This window comes from Eumetopias jubatus, unplaced genomic scaffold, assembly GCF_037043125.1.
Source record: "Eumetopias jubatus isolate StellerSeaLion01/CBP00866 unplaced genomic scaffold, mEumJub1_p1.0 scaffold_12, whole genome shotgun sequence".
In the NCBI taxonomy this organism is placed as follows: Eukaryota; Metazoa; Chordata; class Mammalia; order Carnivora; family Otariidae; genus Eumetopias; species Eumetopias jubatus.
In genome coordinates, this window is record NW_028274818.1 from 92,496,030 (window position 1) to 92,516,645 (window position 20,616).

The 20,616-nt window shown below is 51.5% G+C and overlaps 1 protein-coding gene across 5 annotated transcripts in view; it reads left to right on the top strand.

Annotated features, from left to right (window-relative positions):
* IL4R (interleukin 4 receptor) overlaps nucleotides 1–20,616 on the top strand; it is a 37,226-nt gene that overhangs the window by 13,470 nt on the left and 3,140 nt on the right. For 4 of the 5 annotated variants that reach the window (XM_028110307.2, XM_028110312.2, XM_028110310.2 and 1 more), the window contains exons 2-10: nucleotides 2,857–2,987; nucleotides 6,899–6,986; nucleotides 8,077–8,215; nucleotides 9,172–9,323; nucleotides 10,690–10,841; nucleotides 15,003–15,159; nucleotides 17,781–17,877; nucleotides 19,520–19,598; nucleotides 20,388–20,437. In XM_028110307.2, the coding sequence (XP_027966108.1) occupies nucleotides 6,917–6,986; nucleotides 8,077–8,215; nucleotides 9,172–9,323; nucleotides 10,690–10,841; nucleotides 15,003–15,159; nucleotides 17,781–17,877; nucleotides 19,520–19,598; nucleotides 20,388–20,437 (896 nt within the window). In that variant the 5' untranslated portion in view covers nucleotides 2,857–2,987; nucleotides 6,899–6,916. Of the gene's footprint in view, nucleotides 1–2,856; nucleotides 2,988–6,895; nucleotides 6,987–8,076; nucleotides 8,216–9,171; nucleotides 9,324–10,689; nucleotides 10,842–15,002; nucleotides 15,160–17,780; nucleotides 17,878–19,519; nucleotides 19,599–20,387; nucleotides 20,438–20,616 lie in introns of all 5 variants that reach the window. The other variant, XM_028110308.2, reaches the window with a different exon arrangement.

Genomic DNA, 20,616 nt, shown 5'->3' on the forward strand with positions numbered 1-20,616 from the left:
AAGTTGAAGACATTTTTGCCATCAGATCTTCAATCTTTGCCATCTACATCCTGAATTAAAATAAACATTCACACATGTAACCTCAGTGATATGATTAGAGATGGTGATAAGTATATGACAGAAATAAACAGGGTGCTGTGATAAGCAGTAACAGGGGGAACCCTCATTAGGTGGAGTTTCTGGGTGTAAAGGCTCAGAGCGTGTCAAGGTGTTCAGAGGCCAGTGGGACCAAAGGCCTGTGGGGGACCGGGAGGCAGTAGAAGGGAATGGTGGACATGTAGCAGGGGCAAGATCATTAGGGGGCTTAAGGTTTTTTTGGTTTGGTTTGGGTTTTGCATCTTCTTACACTTTTTATTTTTTCTTACACTTTTTATTCTAAGATAATTGTAGACTCACCTGCAGTCGTAAGAAACGATAGAGTCAGGTTCCCCCAAGAGTACCTGTCTTAGGAAACTGTAGTACAATACCACGACCAGGACAGTGACACTGAGATCATCCCCCAAGCTCGCTCAGAAGGCACCTGTTTTACTCGCACACATTCGCGCATGCACGCGTTTGTGCACATGTGCGTACGTAGTTCAGTGCAGTTGCGTCACATGCTCAGGTTTGTGTCTCCAGCACAGCAACCGCGATACAAAGATCCCTGTGTTGCCTTTTATAGCCACACGGACCTCCCTTCCTCCCCACCAACAGTGAATCTGTTCTCCATTTCTATAATTTTGTCATTTGAAGAATGTTACATAAATGGAATCACACAGGGTGCGCCCTTTTGGATTGGCTGTTTTCACTCGGGCTTGGATTTTATTCTGAGTCGAGGATGCTCGTCTTGGATGGGCCATGAACTGCAGGCATCTATCTGTGTGCCCCTGGGTGAAGACACCCTTTGGGAGCCAGAGGCCAATGAAGGGCAGGAGCAGGGAGTTCATGGCCTGGTTTCTGGTTTTAAAATGACTCTGCGTGGAGAAGAAATGAAGTGAGTCATGTCTGCAGTAACCCTAATTTCCTCCTTGCCCCACCCCCATTATTCTCTCAGGCCCAAACTGGGCTTTTGGAAAATCTTGTCACTGTTCAAACCCTTAAAAACTGCTCGTTGCCTAGAAGAGGGGTCCTTACTTCAGCTGTGGAGGTGATCTACAGACCCCTAAATTGGAATGCAAAATTTAATGGGTGCGCTTTTCTTGAAGGAGGGTTTGGAATTTGCATCCGATATTCAGATGGGTCCGTGATCTCCAAAACATGAAGGACTGTGGCTTCTAAACAGAGATAGGGGTTAAGAGCTGAGGCCCCAGAGCCCGACTGCCCCTGTTCAAATCTAACGACTGCCACAGCTCTGCAACCTCAGGCAAATCACTTAACCCTTCTGTGCCTTGGTTACCTATTTGGAAAATGGGGGAAATAATAGTACCTACTCCATAGGACTATTTTGAGCATCGAATGAATGAATACAAGTGCAGTGTTTAGAAGAAACTTGGCATGCTGTAAATAGCATATGTTTGTTCAGTGAATGATGAGCCTGTAGGGTGTAAGGGGACAGAACCTTTAGGCAAAGCCTTTCTAGGCCCTCTGGGATTTTTCAAGCCTTCTCTGTGTCGGTTATCATCCTCTAGACTAGCTTCATTCAGATCAGCAGGGTTTCTTCCAAAGGGATGCACAGGTGTGTTTGGGCACTGTCACCTCCCTTGTCCTGGCTCTCATATCTCTGTTAATATGACTTTCACTGGCTTTTTTGTCTGTTTGTTTTTTTAAGTTGCTGCCGCCCTCTGGCTTGTGGGGAGTTTGTAAACAACAAAAGCCCTAGGTCTTTTCTGCTGTTGCTGGTCCTGTGTGTGCGGGGGGGGGGGGGGGGGGGGGCAGCTGATGTTTGAAATCAACAAGCAGGAGGGCCAGTTCTCCCTGGCTTATTTCATTCATCTAGTTGGGTTCATTGTATAGTTCGAGGAGAAGGTGAAGGCACTGATGTATTGGAATGCACTTTGGGCTCAGAAGCCAACAGACCTGGATTCTGACAATAGCTTCCCCTCTTGGCAGCTGTGGGACCTGATGGGCAAGTTACTTGACCTCTCTGGCCTCAGTTCCCCCAGATGGAAAGTGGGATTAACAGGCCATCTTGCAGGGTTCTCGGGCAGATTCAATAAGATAATGTTCCTAACGCGCTTAGCTAAGTGCCAAGCACAATGAAGTACTTGACAGGCGGGATTTTGTTTACACAAATCTTTGGCTCGACCTAAGGAAACGGTTTCTAGTCGTCAGTTCTGCTCAGCCGTGACCTGGAGATGAGCATCCGGGGGAGGTGCAGGAGCCTGGCAGAGAGAAAATGTGTGCAGGGCATCGCTGTTTGGATTGGCAATGGAGCCTGGGGTTGCCGGCCAACTCCAGTGGGTCAGGACTCCCATGACTGAGAGTGTGAACTTGAAATTATTTTCTCTTGCCATATGCTTGACTCGTGCAGTTGATAATTATTCTTTTTACTTCTTTTATTTATCTGCATCTTTGTCCTCCATCCTTATGATATTCAGGGAGGTTCTTCTGTTACTGAACATTGCGGGCTGTGATTTCCCCTGAATGCAGCACCCGTTTGTGCGTGAAGCCAGCTGATGTGTGCACGTGCCACGCAGGCAGTTATGGGCATCCGCATGCACATATTTGGATGTGCATTTGGATTTCCCCTCTGAAAGAGATCAAAGATAGCAACCCTGTCTGCTATAGATGGGATGTTTTAGTCTCCCCTGCCTGGGTGGCTTGACTTTATCATAATAGCCCTTCTGCTGTGTGACCTTGTACATGTTATCTTGCCCTCTCTGTTTCTCTTTGTTCAATATCAGAGCTAAAGTGACACCTTTGCCATTTCTGCCGCAGGATGCTGTGGGCATGTGTGAACCTGTCAGAGGAAAAGTTACCGGGACTTTGTAGAGGACACCAGCGTCATGGATCCACCACCACATTCCCACCCCTCCTTCCTTGCTCTTCACTGTGACTCTTCAAGAGAAGTGAGTTGGGGCTTTGAGCAGATCCTGGGTTCCCCCGCTGGGGAGAGTTTCCAGTCCCGTGCTGAGCCCATTAGAGGCCCCGCATCACGTCCAAGATGACTTTATTCCACGAGCACTAACTGAGCAGGTGCTACGCGCCAGGCACCACTGTAGGTACTAGGAACTCAGCAGCGAACAAGACAAAGGCTGGCTCTCGGGATGACAGACAATTGAAAAAAAGCAGCCCTCCCACACTGTCCTCACCTTTTGCCCCCACACCCCGCCCCACCCCCAGCATGTTTTGAAGAGCATAGGCCAATTCTTTTCTAGATTCGATTCTTCTCAATTCTCGGTTAGGTTTGATGCTTCCTTGTAATTTGTGCACTTGGGGCCGGAACACCGGAGAAGCAAGCTGTGTTCTCGGGGGGTAGTTTCAGAAAGCTCCTGACCTTGATTTGTCCCGTTCCTGGCGATTGGTGAAGGGGTGCCTGCCAGGTTTCTGTACATAAAGTTATATACAATTGTATCTCTATATAAAGTATTGTGTATAAAGTATAGAACATTGTAAAGTTAATAAGTATTTTGACTCACTAATGAATAAGCAATATGAGTCTTGTGGGGAGATACTTAGAGGCTGCTACGGAGACATGGAACTACCTACCCCCTTCCCCCCACTTGCTGAGCAAAAGCAGGACAGACGCCTGTGCCCTGTTTAACTCCAAGAGTTACAATCGGTTACTGTATATTTATTGCGATGCTTCTGTTGTGCCCGTTTGAGCCAGTGGACATTGTTTTGGCTGGCTCCTGTGTCTTTTTTGACAAGTCCCCACCATTCTTGGGGCGCGTCCTTACTTTCTGACACAAGGATTCCAGGCTTATCGTGCACTTTCCCTGCTCCTGGGGTCAGCCCCTTCTTCAAGGAGCCCTCGTTCCATTCGGTGTGGAGTGGTGCTCGAAGCCAAGACCTGGGCACTGGGATGGCAAGATGATCAGGTGTAACACATGATCCTAGACTGGGTCCTGGACTTAAAAAGAGCATTATGGAGGCAATGAGCAAGGTGGAAATAGGTAGGGTCTGTGATCCGATGAGAGTAACGCCTCAGTGTTAATTTCCTCGTTTTGATGGTTGCCTTGTGGCTTGATAGGAGAAGGAATGTCCTTGTTTTCTGAAAGATACACTGCAGTATTATGGGGTAATTTATCCGTTAAGGACAGATGAATAAATAAAATGAATAAATGAGAGAGAGAGAGAGAGAGAGAGAGAGAGAGAGAGAGCAAAGGACCGCAGGAGGAAAGGTATGGAGGTGGGAATCGGTTTGCTGTGTCTGAAGGGCAGCAGGAGGAAGTGAAGATGTGCGGGTGGCAGGAGCGCCGAGCACAGGTGCTGGGACAGGTGGAGAGGGAGGTGGGGCGCGGCCCGGGAGGTCCTGCAAGTGGAGAGCTTCCAACAGGGGCATAAAGCCCTTCCTGTGCTCCAGACACTGGGGGCAGAGTGCTTTGGGTACAGACCTCACTTCCTTTTTGCAGTACACCTGTGAGATTGAACTCAGTGAAAGATAGGGTAGCTGCTTAACAGCACGCAGCTACTAAGCAGCAGAAGGAAGCCTGGAAGCCAAGATAGAGACCCATGAGGCGGGGCGGGGGGGCGGGGGCGGGTGCGGTGATCTCAGCATTGCCGGGAACATACCTCAGTGCCTTGCCTTTTAGAGAAGCCCTTTGGCCTTCTGTGCCAGGAGTGTTGTGGGAAGAAGTAAACACTCAGGGAATCCACTTCTGAGCATTTTCCTTAACAAGAGTGCCTGGTGACTCCTTGGACCTCCTTTAGCGCTCACAAGACCCCACTCAAATGGGAGCTGTTATGAGCTCCTCTTTACAGGGTAGGAGACTGAGGCATGGAGCAGTTTGCTCAAGGCTCACAAGGAGTAAGTGACAAGAGCAGGTGTTTAAACTTCAGGAAACCCACTACACATTGTGAGGAGGGGTGCGGAGCAGTATTTCATGGCATAGAAATAAACAGGCTCTGAAACAGCAGACGTTGTACCAGCCCATGCCGTCCAACTAGATATGCACAGAAAAGACTGGAAATGGATGCAAAAAGGCCACCCGTGGTGTTTTCCCAGGTGATGGAATTACAGGCATTCTTTTCACTTGTTTGCTGTGTCCCTCTTATCTAAATTTTCCACAGCGATCAAATGTGGCTTTTGTAATACGAGAAAAGATCAATAACATACCTTTAAAAAAAGAGAGAGAGAGAGAGAAATAAGGGGCACCTGCGTGGCTCAGTTGGTTGAGTGTCCCACTCTTGATTTCGGCTCAGGTCATGAGCAGGTCATGAGATCGAGCCCTGTGTGGGGCTCTGTGCTCAGCGGGGAGCCTGCTTCTCTCCCTCTGCCCCTCCCCCCGCTAAAATACATAAATAAATCTTTAAAAAAAAAAAGAAAAGAATAAGCTTAAGGCAAGGATCAGAGAAATGTGTGGCGATGGTTCTCTGAGGATGGGCACAGTCGCCATGCTGTGTATAACAACAAAGCAATAATAAAGGCTAAAAATCCAATGGCAGACACACAGGGGGATACTACGAATTTGATGCTTTGGATCTACAGTGGGATGGAATGATATTTAGTGACATATTAAATATTTAAGTTTTAGTAGGGCAGAGGGTGCTGCTATTTGGGTAAATAAAATTCATATTTATCTCCCTATTTGTATAGATACAAATCTGGAAGCATTGATAGGAATGTATACAGGGGTTATTGCTGGGCCTTGTGATTTTGGGGAGGATTTGAATTGTGTTTCATTTTGGGTGTCTGTACTTTCTGATTCTTATTTCCCAGTCATGTATTATGGGATGCCATTAACAGTAGAGGCAGTGCACAATTCCATTTGTATGAAACACAAAACACAAAGGTAATCTATGGGGTTAGAAGTCAGAGTGGAGGGGTGATGACTTGAGGGGGAATCGCAATAAAGCTCAAAAGCCCAGGAGCATGTAACAAGAGATGCTTATTTAGCTCAAGTCGGGCGGGCCAGCTTACCTGGGCTTGGCTGAGCTCACTGGGCTCACCCATGCACCTGTGGCTAGCCTTGGGTCGGCTCCTGAGCTCACTCACATGACTGGGGGTGGCTGCCTGTTGCCTAATGCGGAATGGGGTTGCTAGGACTCTTCCATGTCACCATCCTCCCACAGGCTAGCACGGTCGTGTTCTCAAGGCAGTGGTCGTGCAAAAGCAGGCTTCTACAATGCATCCATTTGCTAATATTCAGTTGGCCAGAGCTAGTCACATGGTTGAGCCCATAATCCAAGGACAGGGGCAAACGCCCTCCCCAGAGGGGTGGTGGTGCTGGAGGCATTGAAATGTTACATGGATCCAGGAGGGGTGTGAGGAATTGGGGCCATTGATATAAGTCTAACACACTCAAACATCATTTTTATTGCATGGATATACCACCATTTATTTAACCTGCTCTATAAGGCTAAACAGATTAACATCTCCAAAGTATATGTCAAGGAATCTTTTAGGGGGTTAATTGGGGTTTTAAAACACACACACACACACACACACACACACACACACACACACAAATCAAGGTTGAGTAGGGAAATAAATTGGTAAGTGTTGGGTTAAATGAAGAAAAATAAATTTATTTGCTGCAGGACTTAACAGAGCCTCTACATTTCAAATGTGCATTATGAACTTCCAAAAGTCCGAGGGGTTGCTTAAATTTAGTAGGTAGGTCATGGGTTTTTTTCAACAAGTGTCTCTTTGGACAGGCATTCTGTGGATCTCATTCTGGGCTTTCTGCATCTGGGTTGTGTTTCATGATTATAGAGATAGATGATAGATAGATAGATAGATAGATAGATAGATAGAGCTCGGGTGAACACAGAAGGCTCATTGTTGGCACTAACCTGGGTCACTTTCTCTCAGCAGGTATCTTAGGATCTCCCAATGGGGCAGCTTTGCTCTGGGCTCACATTCCCTGTGAGCTGCCTGATCCTGGTGTGGGTGACAGGCTCTGGTAAGTCACCAACTCCCATTCATTCCTTCGTTCATTCATTTGATCACTCATTCAACAAATGTTTATTGGCCATTTAGATGCCAGGGTCCTAGGATAATCAGTGAACAAAACAAAGATTCCGGGCCTTGAGGAGCTTACACTGTAGTGGGAGGGGACAGCTAATGACGAATAGTCCTAATTATAAATAAATTGTAAAGAGTGTTAGAAAGTGATAGAAAAAAACAGCACGGAGCAGAGTAGGGAGCACTCGCTTGGGAGGGTGGGGAACGAGATGTGAGTTTTGGACACGAGGTGAGTTTAAGATATCTGTTAGAAATTTAAGGCTCTGCCTAACATGATTAGTCCTTCATCCAGCAAACAAATGCAGACTGATGTCCGTGGTGGCGGGGCTGGTGCTGGGCACCAGAGCAAGAAAGCACCTGCCCGTCTGTGGCTGGGCAGTCTTGAGCCGGGGTGAGGGCTCTCGGATGATTTGGCAAACCCAGTATCCCATCCTGCCAGCTTCACACCCCAGCTCTGCCACTGACTGGTCGGAAGAAACATCCCAGCCTTTCATCCTGCCCTTGATATTGGCTGAACCCAACCGGCAGCCAGAGAACAAGGGCATCTGAGTGGCAAGACCATGATTGGGGGGGGCGGTGGTCAGCCTCCTGAGCACAGAGAGGGGTGGAAGATAGATGGGAGCAGGGAGCAGGCAAATGGATAACAGCCCTTGCTCTCGCTCACACTGCTCTGGGGCAGGTGCCTGTGACAGTGCAATAGACTAGACATTTCTTAGATTAGAAATTTCCTTTGATTTGGCCTCATAGGGGCAAGTAGTGGAGTTTCGGGAAGATAAAGGTAGCCCCTACCACCTGGGGGTATTCTTCGGCTTCAGGAATCTCCCCCATGCCGGCTGGGAAGCTCCAGAACCCCATCCTGCCCCCAGCTCCATGAAGACTGGCACACAACTGTGCCGGGGACTGTGGTCTCCTTGTTTTGTGATGGACTCCTCGGTCCTGTCTGGGCTGGCTTCCAACTTGTCCCCCTGGTGCATGCCCCCCTTGCTTGTCTGGCTTTGGTTGCTCAGGGTACTCCTGTGTCTCCCCAGGGAGTGTTAAGGTCCTGCAGGAGCCCAGCTGCTTGTCTGACTACATCAGCACCTCTGTCTGTCAGTGGGAGATGGACAGTCCCACCGACTGCAGTGCCGAGCTCCGCCTGTCCTACCAGCTGGACTTCATGGGGTCTGAGTAAGCCTGGGGTGGAGCTGGGATTTGGGGGAGGCTGTGCCCAGAGGGTTGGGGATAGTGTGTTAGTGGTGGAGTTCACTGTGATGTCTGGTGGACCTTGGAACCCGGGGTACGTTGTTCCAGGTGGGTCACTGGGATAATCCATGGCACCTGCGGTATCCTTCCAGGCGGTGCTCAGGACGTGATCGGGTACCCAAGGCATGCAGTTACAAGGGCACCCTGGCGTATGCCATACAGACATAGGGTCCACTGACAGAGGCATTCCAAGGTATACCAAGCTGGATGGGCTGTGCTTTGAAGTGTGGTACACTGGCCTAGGCCAGGGATCTGCAGATTATGGCCCGAGGCCCACATCCGGCCCACCACTTGCCTTTGTAAATAAAGTTTTATTGGCACTCGGCCACGCCCATTCATTCCTGTATTGTCTACGGCTGCATTTGGGCTACAACAGCAGAGTTGAATAGTTGGGACGCACACAGTATGGCCCTCAAAGCCCCAAATATTTACTGCCTGGCCCTTTGCAGCAAACGTTTGCTGACCCCTAGCCTAGCCCATGAGATGTGGGGCAGCATGCTACCACCCACTGTCCACTGGGATAAACCGTGCTACCCGGAGGCACACTGGGACACATACACACATTGTTACGAATTCTTTAGTGCCTTCGTTTCTTCCCTTTCACTGGCTTTCAAGGGTGAGCCAAGTTCCGGGACCACGACCATGGCCAGAGCTGCCTAAGAGTCCATGGTGGGTGTGGCAGGTGGCTGTGGCCAGCAAGGAGAGCAGTCCTCATCTGTTGTCCTCACCACACCCCGGTCCCCAGATCTGGTCCCGGGGGCAGGGCCATCAGGAAGCGGGCAGAGCATATGAACATATGTTCCTTGAGGCACGTTCCAGGGATACCTGTGGGTCACGGTCCGCCTGAACATGGCAACCTAACGGCACACCCGTGTCTGCAGAAACCGCACGTGTGTCCCCGAGAACCGAGAAGGCGCGGTGTGCACATGCAGCATGCCGATAGATGACGTGGTCGAAGCGGACGTCTATCAGCTGGACCTGTGGGCTGGGAAGCAGCAGCTGTGGGGCGGCTCCTTCCAGCCCAGCGCGCATGGTGAGTGGGGCCAGCGGGGCGGGGGGGGCCCCAAACCCCAGCCGGCCTCTGGGGCAGGGGAGGCAGCCTCCAGTTGGGGGAGCAAGGTGCAAGCAGTCTTCTGCGTATTCCCAGACATGATGAGGCTTTTGCCCCTTTCTGGGCCTCAGTCCTCCCATCTCTGAAATGGGACTGGGCTCCATAGTACATCAGGTCCCCTTCAGCTTTTATATTTCAACCACCTGACTTTAAGTGCCCAGACTGGGGACTTGAGGTGAAGCGTACTTAACAGAAGGCAAGTTGGCTGCAGAGCAGAAACTGAGCTGGGCACTCTCCTTCCACCCTCTGTCACCTGGTCCGCTGCTGCTGCTTCAGGCAGTCTGGACCATGGAAGGCTGACGTTATCCTGGTAGTCAGAGGCCCCGCCGCAGTTCACCATGATTCTGCTGTGGCGTAGTGACGGGAGTTTAAAATACCATTTATTGCTGTGTGACCCTGGGCAAGTCAGATTACCTCTCTGAGCCTCGTTTTCCAGAAGAGAGTTATCCCCATTTTACAATTGAATATAATATAGAGAAGGCAAGTAAACCTGCCTGAGGTCACACAGCTACTAAGAATCAGAGGAAAATTCTCGCGGGTATCCACAGAGTTCACGGGCTCAGCAGTTCCTGAAGGGCCTGTTCATGCCGCCCACGGTCAGTGGGTTGTTTAAACAGACCCGTGAACGAACCCATGAATTAAAAGCATTTCTGCACGTGTGCAGTGATTTTAGTACATGTTACATACCTATGATCTCCTGGATAGGATTGCTTAAAAGGAGACTAAGTTTTAAAACACATGAATCAAAATAAATGGAAAAAAAAGTAAGAACATAGTACATAGATGTGGCCAAAAGTGTGAAGGACAAAGGTGAAAAAAAGGCAAATTTGGGGTTACTTTGGCTCACACATTTTGCATTTCACTGTAGAAAGCTGGTTAATAACCATGAGTGCTAAGTAGAGTTTTAGCAACATTATAATCAGTATTATGATTGTCGTTCTCTGCTGAGCCTCAATCCATGTGGGATTCCAGAAATGTGCTATGGAGGTGTGGTTCACTAAAAATCTAAAGATTTATTTATTTATTTATTTGAGAAAGAGAGGGGAGGAAAAGAGGGAGAGGGAGAGAATCGCAAGCAGACTCCCCACTGAGCAAGGAGCCCGACGTGGGGCTCGAGCCCCTGACCCTGAGGCCATGACCTGAGCCCAAACCAAGAGTCAGATGCTTAGCTGACTGAGCCCCCGAGGCGCCCCCCAGGTTGACTAACAATCTAAGTGACCGGTGTCCCGCGGGCCATCCCCTTCCCCTCACCTGGACAAGGGCCTCACCAGGCACCGCTTCTCCACAGTGAAACCCAGGACCCCCGGGAACCTCACGGTTCACCCCAACGTCTCCCACACGTGGCTGCTGATGTGGACAAACCCGTACCCTAGCGAGAATCACTTGTACTCCGAGCTCACCTACATGGTCAACATTTCCAATGAAAACGACCCCACGGACGTGAGTGTGTGCGCTGGGGGGTTTCTCCACACCTCTTGGGACTCAGGCGGGTGAAGACTCGGGCCCTGAGGCCTGACTGCAAAACCGGGGACCTAGAGCCCGACTTCCACCCTGGCTCTGTGCTGGGTTCAGCACTTTTTCATGGCGAGAGGAGGCTGCAGGCTCAGAGCCTTCCTCCCCAGAGAACCGGTTCAGCCATCATTTAATGCTGTCGCTCGGTCCTCGTTGCATTGACTTTTCTAGGATGCTAATGACATCTGCTACGGGCTTTGCCATCACAACAGTGATTGCGGGGTTGCTTTTTAAATGAAGGTGGTGACAGGTTTTTAAAAGGGAGAACTGATGGCCAGCAAACTATCCAGTAAATACTAGCAGGGACTGTATGCGGCAGGTGGCTTGGCTCCCTTCCTTTTTAGTTTCTGGTGGGGATGAAGCTCATTTCCTCCCACCCCCATTTCCCCCTCACACATTCCCAGGGGAGGGACAGCATCTGAACCGCACAGAGCTGGGTTCCATTACCTGCTTGCACTCATCAGCTGCATGATCCTGGTCATGTCGCGCAACCTCCTCGTGCCTCAGTTGTCTCATCTGTAACATGGGGCTAGCAAGAGTACCTACTCCATGGGCTACCAAGGGTGCCGAGTGTGTGCCGGGCACCCCGTGTGTCGTCAACATTGTTCTCCTTTTCTCCCGAGTGCCACAGGCCTTGGAAAGCCCCATCTGCCTTGCCCTCCCACACCTTGGTCTGGAAGTGGCTACATCAGACTCGCCGAGGGCCTCCTCTGAGGCACGCCTGGTGTCCTGGGACCCAGGCTGGCCTGGCTTCTGCTGCCAGGGAGCAGGCTGCACACGTCTTAAACTCCCACATCAGCCTCTGGCTGCTTCCTGTCTTCCTCCCTCAGCCAGCGAGGGGGTGTGTGTTGATTCATAGCTCTCGGGCTCAGGTGTGGTTTCCCACCTGGCACGGGGCCATGGGGCCATGGTGTGGGGTGGGAGCAGGAATGGGGCAGTGGGGTTCTCACAGAGGAGGCCCAGAAAGCACTGGGAGGGGCCGCACAGATGCCAGAGACAGAGGCAGGCTCCATTTTGTAGGGAAATCCCCTCCCCATGTTCTGGGAAGTGCAAAGCTTATTAAGAGGGTAGAGAAGGGTGTGACCTATAGGGTCCAAAGCAATGTTCCTTATTTGCTTATCGTGGCTGGCTCCAGGTTCCAGGGATCTATCCCGCCCTTGGCCCCCGCTCTATTCTATATTGGCTTCATTTTTAGGGAGGCTCTTCCCTCATGTAGTGGCCAGTATATCCACCAGCAGCTCCATGCTACATGCTAGCTACCTGCTCAAGCCACAGTGGGAAAGGCTTTTCTTTCCCCAGAGTCCCAGTAAAAGTTCTGGGGCCAATGCCCAGTTGCCTGGCTTGGGTCCCATGCAAATCTCTGAACCTGGCCCAGGCTGTGGGCAGGAAAGAGGGTGCTGTGCTCTGATTGGCCAGAGGCGAGTCATGTGCCCACCCCTGGACCTGCAGGTGGGGTCAGCTCCACCCAAGCCAGATGGGTGGAGAATGAGGAAGGGGTGGCTCCCCAGAGGAAACTCCGGGGAAGGAAAAACCAGGGACAGGGCTTGCTGAGACACAGTCAGGTTTGGGATCTGGCCCCAGACTCCAGCCAGCAGGGAAAACTAATCGGTGTACCCAGGCCATGACTCAGTTGTCATATACACACCCAGTGCTGCCCAGGGCCTCCGAATTCTGGGTCCAGCTTCTCTTGTTGGTGGGGAAGAAGCTATTGAGACACCCCTCACCCATTCCTCCCTTCCCCAGGGACAGACCCAACCTATAGAATTCCCCTTATTGGTCATTGGCCAGAGCTGGTCACATGCTCCTCTCTAATCAATCACAGGCTAGGGAATGGAATGGCTGCAATTGGTCTCAACCAATGAGGATTAGTCCTGGAAGTGGAGCCAGAAGGTTCCCTGTAGTCTCCACGCTGTGTTCCACGGGTGGGATCAGTTCTAAGGAGACATCTTAGAAGTTTGCTCCGGGATTTGAGGGATAAATCTACTCAGGGTCTTGGATGATTTCTGGGCAAGGTTCCATAATGGAGGTGGAGTTTTGGCCTGGGTGTTGAAGGGTGTATAAGAGTTTTCTAGATAGGGAAGGAAGGGAAGGGTAGGCTGCATGGAGGGATCCACATGAGCAAAGGCTTGGAGGTACAAGGATGTGTGGCATCTCTTGAGGAGTATGGGGATGTGGTGGTGTGTGCAAGGTCATGAATGCCACGCTCGTGGTCATAATGGTTCCCATTTCCTGCATGCGTGGAATGTGCTAGGCTCAACCTGGATCACTGTCGGCTGCGAAAGCCCAGCAGGTGGGAGGGTGCTGGTCTCTCCACTTTAATGACAAGGAAACTGAGGCACAGGGATATAGACATACTCGCCCAGGGTCGCTGGAAATGGCAGAGCTGGGGTTGGGAGCCAGGATTTGAACTCCGGAGCCTGTGCTGTTTCTCCCGCCTTGGATCTTTGTCTCAAGGGTGGCCTCCCAAACACCTGGCCTCTTTGTTGAAACACAAGCTACAAGTAGTTCCTCTGATTTCACTTCCGTTTCTTAGTAAAACATTTCCCAATCCCCTACTCCTCTCCAGGGTGTACGATTCCTTTAGAGAACTAGGTCCAGCTGTTCGTTCCTGCTTACCCATATTTAGAAAGAGAAGAGTGAGTGTCCTCATCTTCCTGCCCTCATTTCCTCCCTCAGCCCCCTCCCCAGCCTCACTCCACTGGGAAGCTCCAGCTGCCCTCCAGTCTCTCCAGCGACCTGTTGGGGTTCTTTGCAACACCTCCCCTCGGCTCACTTTACACCAGACCTGTTTCTCCAAATATGCTTCCAACCCACGAGCAGAAGCACAGCTGCAAAGGGATGGGCCTGGCTGGGAGAGGCGCCCCAGGCAGAGGATTTGGGCTACTCCCATTCCATCAGAATCGATCTGGAACACAGATTTTATTTCATTTTTTAAAGTTGTTTTTTAAATAAAAGTAGTACTTAGTTGTAGTAAAAAATTCAAATGGTATGAAAGGACTCGGCTGCGGCTGTGGTCTCATCTGAGGCTCAACTGGGGAAAGACCTCTCCCTAGTGCCAACCGCGATGTTGGCAGCATTGTTCCTTGCAGGCTGCCGGACTGGGGGCCACAGGTTCTCACTGGCCCTTGGTGGGAGGCTGCCCTGAGTTCCTTTCCTGTTGTCGACTCAAAACCAGCAGAGGAGAGAGCATCTCCTAGCTCATTGGAATTATAGCCTTACGCGATATAACCCCATGCATGTGGTCCCTACCTACCCACCACCTTTGCCTCATTCTGTTCAATAGGAGCAGGTCACAAGCCCCGCCCACACAAGAAGAGGGGTTACACAGGGGTGTGATGCAAAGTGGGGATCAGGGGGCCATCCTAGAGTCCGTCTTCTTGTGTGTGTGTGTGTGTGTGTGTGTGTGTGTATGTGTTTGTGTGGCAAACAACACATGCTAATTTTCATTTACCTTTTTCACTGAATAACAGGTCTTAGAAGTCCCTTCCCAGCAGTGGGAGCAGGGCTGAGATTCTAGGCCAGGGTTTGGGCTTGAGTATGAAGGCTCCAGAGAGCCCACGGAGGAGAGAGGGGGACACGGTGACCTTTTCTGTGCTCTAGAAAGGTCTTTGTCATGCTTCCTGCATGCCAGGCCCTGTCCTCCGTGCTTACCCATATTAACCCTCACAACAACCCTGGGGGGTATGGACTTCTATTATCACCATCTTGCAGAAGGATCATATCAAGGTCTAGAGAGGTTATGTCACTTCCCTAGGGTCCCACAGCTAGAAAGTGGCAGTAGGGACTCTTCCCTCATTTTACAGATGAGAAAACTAAAACTCGGCTTGCCCCAGTAATGTTGCTTGGCTCATCAGGGAGCCAGGTGGCGGGGAGGTGGAGCAGGGGTAGGGCCAATTCCCTGACTCCTCTCGCTTGACTCTGGTCACAGTCATGGTGAAACAAAAGGCCTAAATCAGAGGAATAACCAGATGCCCAGGCTGGTGGCTCTTAAACACTGTGGGCTCAGCTAAGGAGACGGCAGCAGGGGTGGGAGCTGGGATGTCCTCTTCCCACAAGCTGGAGCCCTAATGTGTCCCTTTCCTCTACCAGTTCAAAGTCTATAACGTGACGTACGTGGGGCCTGCCCTCCGCGTGGCGGCCAGCACCCTCAAGTCTGGAGCATCCTACAGCGCACGAGTGAGGGCCTGGGCTCAGAGCTACAACAGCACGTGGAGTGAGTGGAGCCCCAGCACAACATGGCTTAACCGTGAGTGTCCACAGGGAGGCATGGGCAGGTGGAACGTCTGCTCGGCACTTTTATTCTGTGGCCAGACACTTCCTCTGGCTGAGCGTCCGCGTTTCCATCGCGTCGAGTGCCTCGAACCGTGGGTAACAGGATTACTGACTGACCTGGTGTACTGGTCAGGGTAGGTAGGCTGGGCTGCAGTAACAAATGAGCTCACAAGTTCTAGTAGAAACACGGTAGAAATGTATCTCTTGCTCACGTAACCGTCCGGCATGAACTTAGCTGGTTTGTGGGTGGTTTTCCTCCCTGTGGTTCCCTCATTCCCTAGGACAAAGATTCTTAACCCTTGTGTATCATGGACCCCTTTGGCAGTCCGGTGAGTGGACTCTGTGGACCCCATCTCAGAATAATATTTTTCAAATGTAAAAAATAAAATATGTAGGATTACAGGGGAAACTAACTGTATTGAAATGAGGTTATAAAAATGTTTTAAAATATATTTGTTGTCTACGAATACAGGTTTTCTTAATTAGCACTGTAAAAACAAGATCTAGTGGTACTTCTAAATACTGTCATTTCAGAGTGGGTGAGCGTAAATGATATTTTGTTGATTTCTGTTGGTGCTTTGTGGCTGATGCTATTACTATGGTGCTTTGCTCTCTCCATCCCTAATGGGAGGAAATGCGAGGTATCAGAACCTAGTGAAAATAAAGAGGTTATTTCTTACCCATCAAGTTCCCAGACCCCCAAATTCTATCAGCAACCTTGTTGGAGATCCATGAACCCCCAAGTTAAGAATCCCTGTTCTAGGGCCCTACCATCACCTGCATCTAGCCAGCAGAAGGGGCTGAAACCAGACCTGCTTCTTAAAAATCCAGAGCCCAGAAGTGACACATACCACTTCCTCTCAGATTTTCCTGGTGGAACCGGTCACATGGCCACACATAGCTGCAAGGGATTCTGGGACATGTAGTCCCTCACTCGGTAGCTGCAGCCCCCAACCGCTGTTTGCAACACTGTTCCTCGTGGCTTTTTGCAATAGAAACATTGAATTATCCCATGTAATGTGAAGTTTTACAAGGGGACCTTCCCTAGTTTATACAGCAGCTCAGTGATGTCACCCCAGGGGCTTGTCTTCTTTCCCTGTTTCCCTCCTTAGCATAGGAGCGTTTTATCCTTTGACTTGTTACCCCATGGCCCCAAGGTGGCTGCTGTCCACGCCCTCCTGCCCCAGGGACGAAAAGAAATGAAAGGCTGCCACAAGCAAGTGCACCTGGTGCATCTCTTTCTTTTAGCAGGAAGCAAAAATCTTACCAGAAGCTTCCCTAGCAGACTCCCCCTTGCATCTCATTGGCCAGGACTGTCACAGAGCCTCTCCCAGCCGCAAGGGAGGCTGGAAGCTTCCTGGAAAGGAGAAGAGGATAATTATAACTGACCCAAACCTCAGGGTGGGCACATTGCTCCCTCCCTGGCAAAGAAGAGGGGGGTAGCTGTTGGGTAGGGGGGGCTGCCTCAGGCACTGTCTATACCACGGAGGAGGAATAGGGGCTGTTGTCAAGATTCACCGAGAGAAGGGGTCTTCAAAGTGCTGGGCACAGTGGCCGTTGGTGGGTACCCCAACCAAACGCCCCCACACCCCTCTCCACATTGCTCATCTTGTCCCGTGGTTGTCTCTGACCCATCTGTGGGCTGCCAGCTCCGTAGGTAGGGTCTACTCTGTCTGTACCTCTGGTGCCCGGCACAGCACCAAGCACACGGTAAGTGCTGGGCAGAGTTGCATCACCCTGATATGATTCTACCATTGACCTGGGGAAGGGAAGAGAAGGGGAGAGAAATGGCTTGTATGGAACATATACGACGGGCTGGACGCTCATTCGTTATTTCCACAAATATGTATTGAGCTCTTGCTGCATGCCTGGCCCGGGGCTCGACCCCGGGGAATCAGCAGTGAACAAAACAGACAAAAACCCTTGATCTTGTGGGATTGACATTCTGGAGGGGAGACAGAAAATAAACAAGTAAACAGAAAAACAAATCAGAGAGATCTTGATCCAGGTGACAGTAGGTCTGGAGAGAAAATAAAGCAGGGTGAGGGCACGGGGGGATGGGAGGGGGCACCAGGAGAGAGGGCGTGAGGGAACTTTTTGGAGCAGGTGACTGTGGCATGAACGAGAAGGAGCCAGCTGGGACCCCAGCAAATGCTTCCGGACAGGTGAGCCCTGTTCTGAGTGCTCTGTGTATTACGTCGTGTAATCCCCATGAGAGCCCTGTGCGGTCTATTAACCCCAGTGTACAGACGAGGCACGGAGAAGCTGAGTCACCAGCAAGGATATGACAGGGTCAGGCTTTGAACTCCGGTAGTCCAGCTCCAGAGCCACTGCTCTTGACCTCTGGGCTTCAGGAAAGAGAGAACAGGAAGTTCAAGATCCTGGGTGGCACCGAACTTTGGAGGAGCAGGGGACAGCGAGGCAGCCATGTGACAAGGACTCAGAAGGAAGGGATGAGGCGGGAGGGCCTGGTGGTGGCCAGTTCACACAGGGTCTCAGACGACCCTTTCCCAAGGCTTCGGTCTCCGGCTCTGGGAGGCAGAGAGCAGGCGGTACCCCGCATGATGCAGGCTCACGGCTTCCCTCCCATTCCAGACTATGAGCCCTGGGAGCAGCACCTGCCGCTTAGCATCAGCATCTCCTGCCTTGTCATCCTGGCCATCTGCCTGTCCTGCTACATCAGCATCATCAAGTGAGTCCTGGGCTTCAGCACGGGATGCCACCGAGCTGGCTGCCCCGGGGTGTGCAGTGGGTGGGAAGCCCCCTCTGACCTGTCAGCTTCCAGTCCCTTTGCTCAACAATAAGTATTTATTGAGCAGCTACTAAGTGCTGGGCATTGAGGCAACAGCCGAGAGCAAGCCTGACCAGGACCCTGTGCTCCTTGTGGGGAGACAGAAGACGCCAAGTCAACCAGTAACCACAGTTGGTTTCCATAGCGATCCATGTGCTGAAGGGAATTTACCAGGGCGAAGGGGAGAAATGTTCGGGGTGCTGTGTTGGATGGGGAGGCCAGGCAGGCCCCTTTGAGCTGAGGCCTGACGGGGGAGAATGAGCTGGGGAAAGACCTTCCTCCGGCAGAAGGGAAATGGGTCACCCTGGGTACCCAGGGTGTGGTTCACACACAAGGGGTACGTGGCAGTAGAAAGAGGAATGCTAGACAGTTGCCTCAATGGAGTCTGGAGATCTGGGTTCAGATCCTGGGCTTGGAGCTCGGTAGCTTTGTGGCCGAGAGGCTTGACCCTCTGTCCATCTTGGGTCCCTCCTTTGCAGGTTGAAGGAGCATATTTCATGAGTCCTAAGAGTCCCAAGAGAGTCCTGGATCACAGTGGGTGGGGAGGGTAGAGGAGCCTTGTTTCCAGTGAGCTCAGGCCCTTGGAATCATGGTGTCTCATGGCCTCAGACCTCCCATCTCTGAAATGGGTCTAGCGAGCCCTGGCTCACCCCATAAGGCTTAGCGATGGCTGGGGATTGACCGAGGGAAGGCGTCTTGCACTTTGCAGCCGCACAATAAAGAGGCTCCCCTCTTCGTGTCATGTCACTAATGGTTCTGCATGACCCCGGGCTGGTCTTCTCCCCTTCCCTGAGCCTCAGTTTCCCCCTCACCTGTCCCCCCTCCTGCCTGGAAGGCCCTTTCCCCGGGCATCTCTGTGGCTCCCACTCCACCTTCAGTCGCCACTCAGAAGTCATCTCCTCAGAGATGCCTTCTTGGATCACACTCTCCATTCCCCCCACTTCCCCATCGTCTTTATTTTTATTCATGACACTTAAGTAGCTTTGGCTGATGTCTCCTCTCTTCTAGAAGGTCAGTTCTGCAAGGGCAGGGATTTTGTCTGTCTTGTTCACTGTTGTGTTCCCAACGCCCTGGCCCAGTGAGTGGCACATAGTAGGTGCTCAGTAAATGCATGCCGCCTGACCGAGTGGAGTGGATGAGGGCCAGTCAGAGGTGATGGGAGACCCTCCCCTCCCAGCACCAACACTCTGTGGCTCCAGACAGACCCGGGCAGATTCTCCGGGTCTCCTCAGCTTCTCAGACCATCGCTGATGGGGAAACCCAGAATTCTCTCTCTGCCGCTTGGGTTTCTCCTAATTCCCTGGGGCTTGTTCCCACCGAGGACAGTGGTGGCCACGTCAGGAGACCCATCCTCCCGGGGCACAAACCTGGCTGTTCTGCCCACAGTCCAGTGGTCACTTCCCTTCTGGGCCTCAGTTTCTTCCTCTGTAGAATGGGTTTAGGGCAAGACATCTGAGAACCACTCAGCGTGGTCTCTGACCCCATCATGGAAGGAGCACCAGCCTGGCCATGACATCCAATACCTCTTCCTTTTCTTTTTCAGGATTAAGAAAGGATGGTGGGACCAGATTCCCAACCCAGCCCACAGCCCCCTAGTGGCCATAGTCATCCAGGACTCACAGGTAGGAGCATGGGCTGGGGAGGATGCTTCGGACTCTGTGCGGCAGGAGATAGGAGTCAAAGCGGCTGGGATGTTAAGGATCTCGGGTGGCTTTTGGAACTGCCCATGGGAAGTCAGGAAGGTTCCAGGGTTTCAGCAGCTTCTGTGTGGTCACTAGGAGCCCAGAGGCCTTCGCTCCCCGCCCCTTGATTCCCATGGCCACTCTTCAGCCAGAGCGGGCTCCTCTGGGTCGGTCACTTGGTTTCTTACCTCCCTTGGGAAGGGAGCTTTGCTGTGTCACAAATCAGCCCACAATTTAGAGAGTCAAAACGACAACCATTGATTTAGCCCTTGCTTGTGCAGGTGGGCAGTCTGTGCTCCATGCACTGGTGTGGGTAGAGGGATCTGGCCTAGGCCCTTTCGGATCCGGAAGTCGACTGCCTCTTAACTGGGGCGTGGGGGTGACTAAGCCGTGTCTGTCATCCCCGAGCTGGCTGGCCCAGTGTCACATCCAAGGCATTCTCTTGGTCAAAGCGAGTCGCCTGGTGAGGCCAATTTCAAGGGGTGGGAAGAGCTTCAGAGCACGGTGGCCATTTTTACCATCAGCCCCAGCAACTTAGTATCAGGGCAGTATCATTGATTCCCAGGATGCTGAGGCTCAGAGAGCTGAAGTGACCCGATTGGACCTCTGGCTGGTATGATGTCAATCTTTACCGCCTTTTTACAGCAAACACTCACTGAGCATTGCTGTGTGCCAGGCTGGGCTACAAGTCTTCTCCATCCTGTTTCATTGGCTGTCTCCGTATTTTAGGTGTCGCTGTGGGGGAAGCGGTCCCGAGGCCAGGAACCAGCTAAGTGCCCGTATGTATATGAACTTGACTCACAGCCTTTGTGGATTTGGAAGGGGTTGGAATTGGGGCAGTGGGCCCACCTTAAGAGTGGGGTCACACCCTACCTCCACGTCTGCCTTTTCCTCCTTAGCATTCAGCACTTGTCCTGTGACCTTGGGCTTTGAGGGGTGGCAGGAGGAGGGGTGGTCT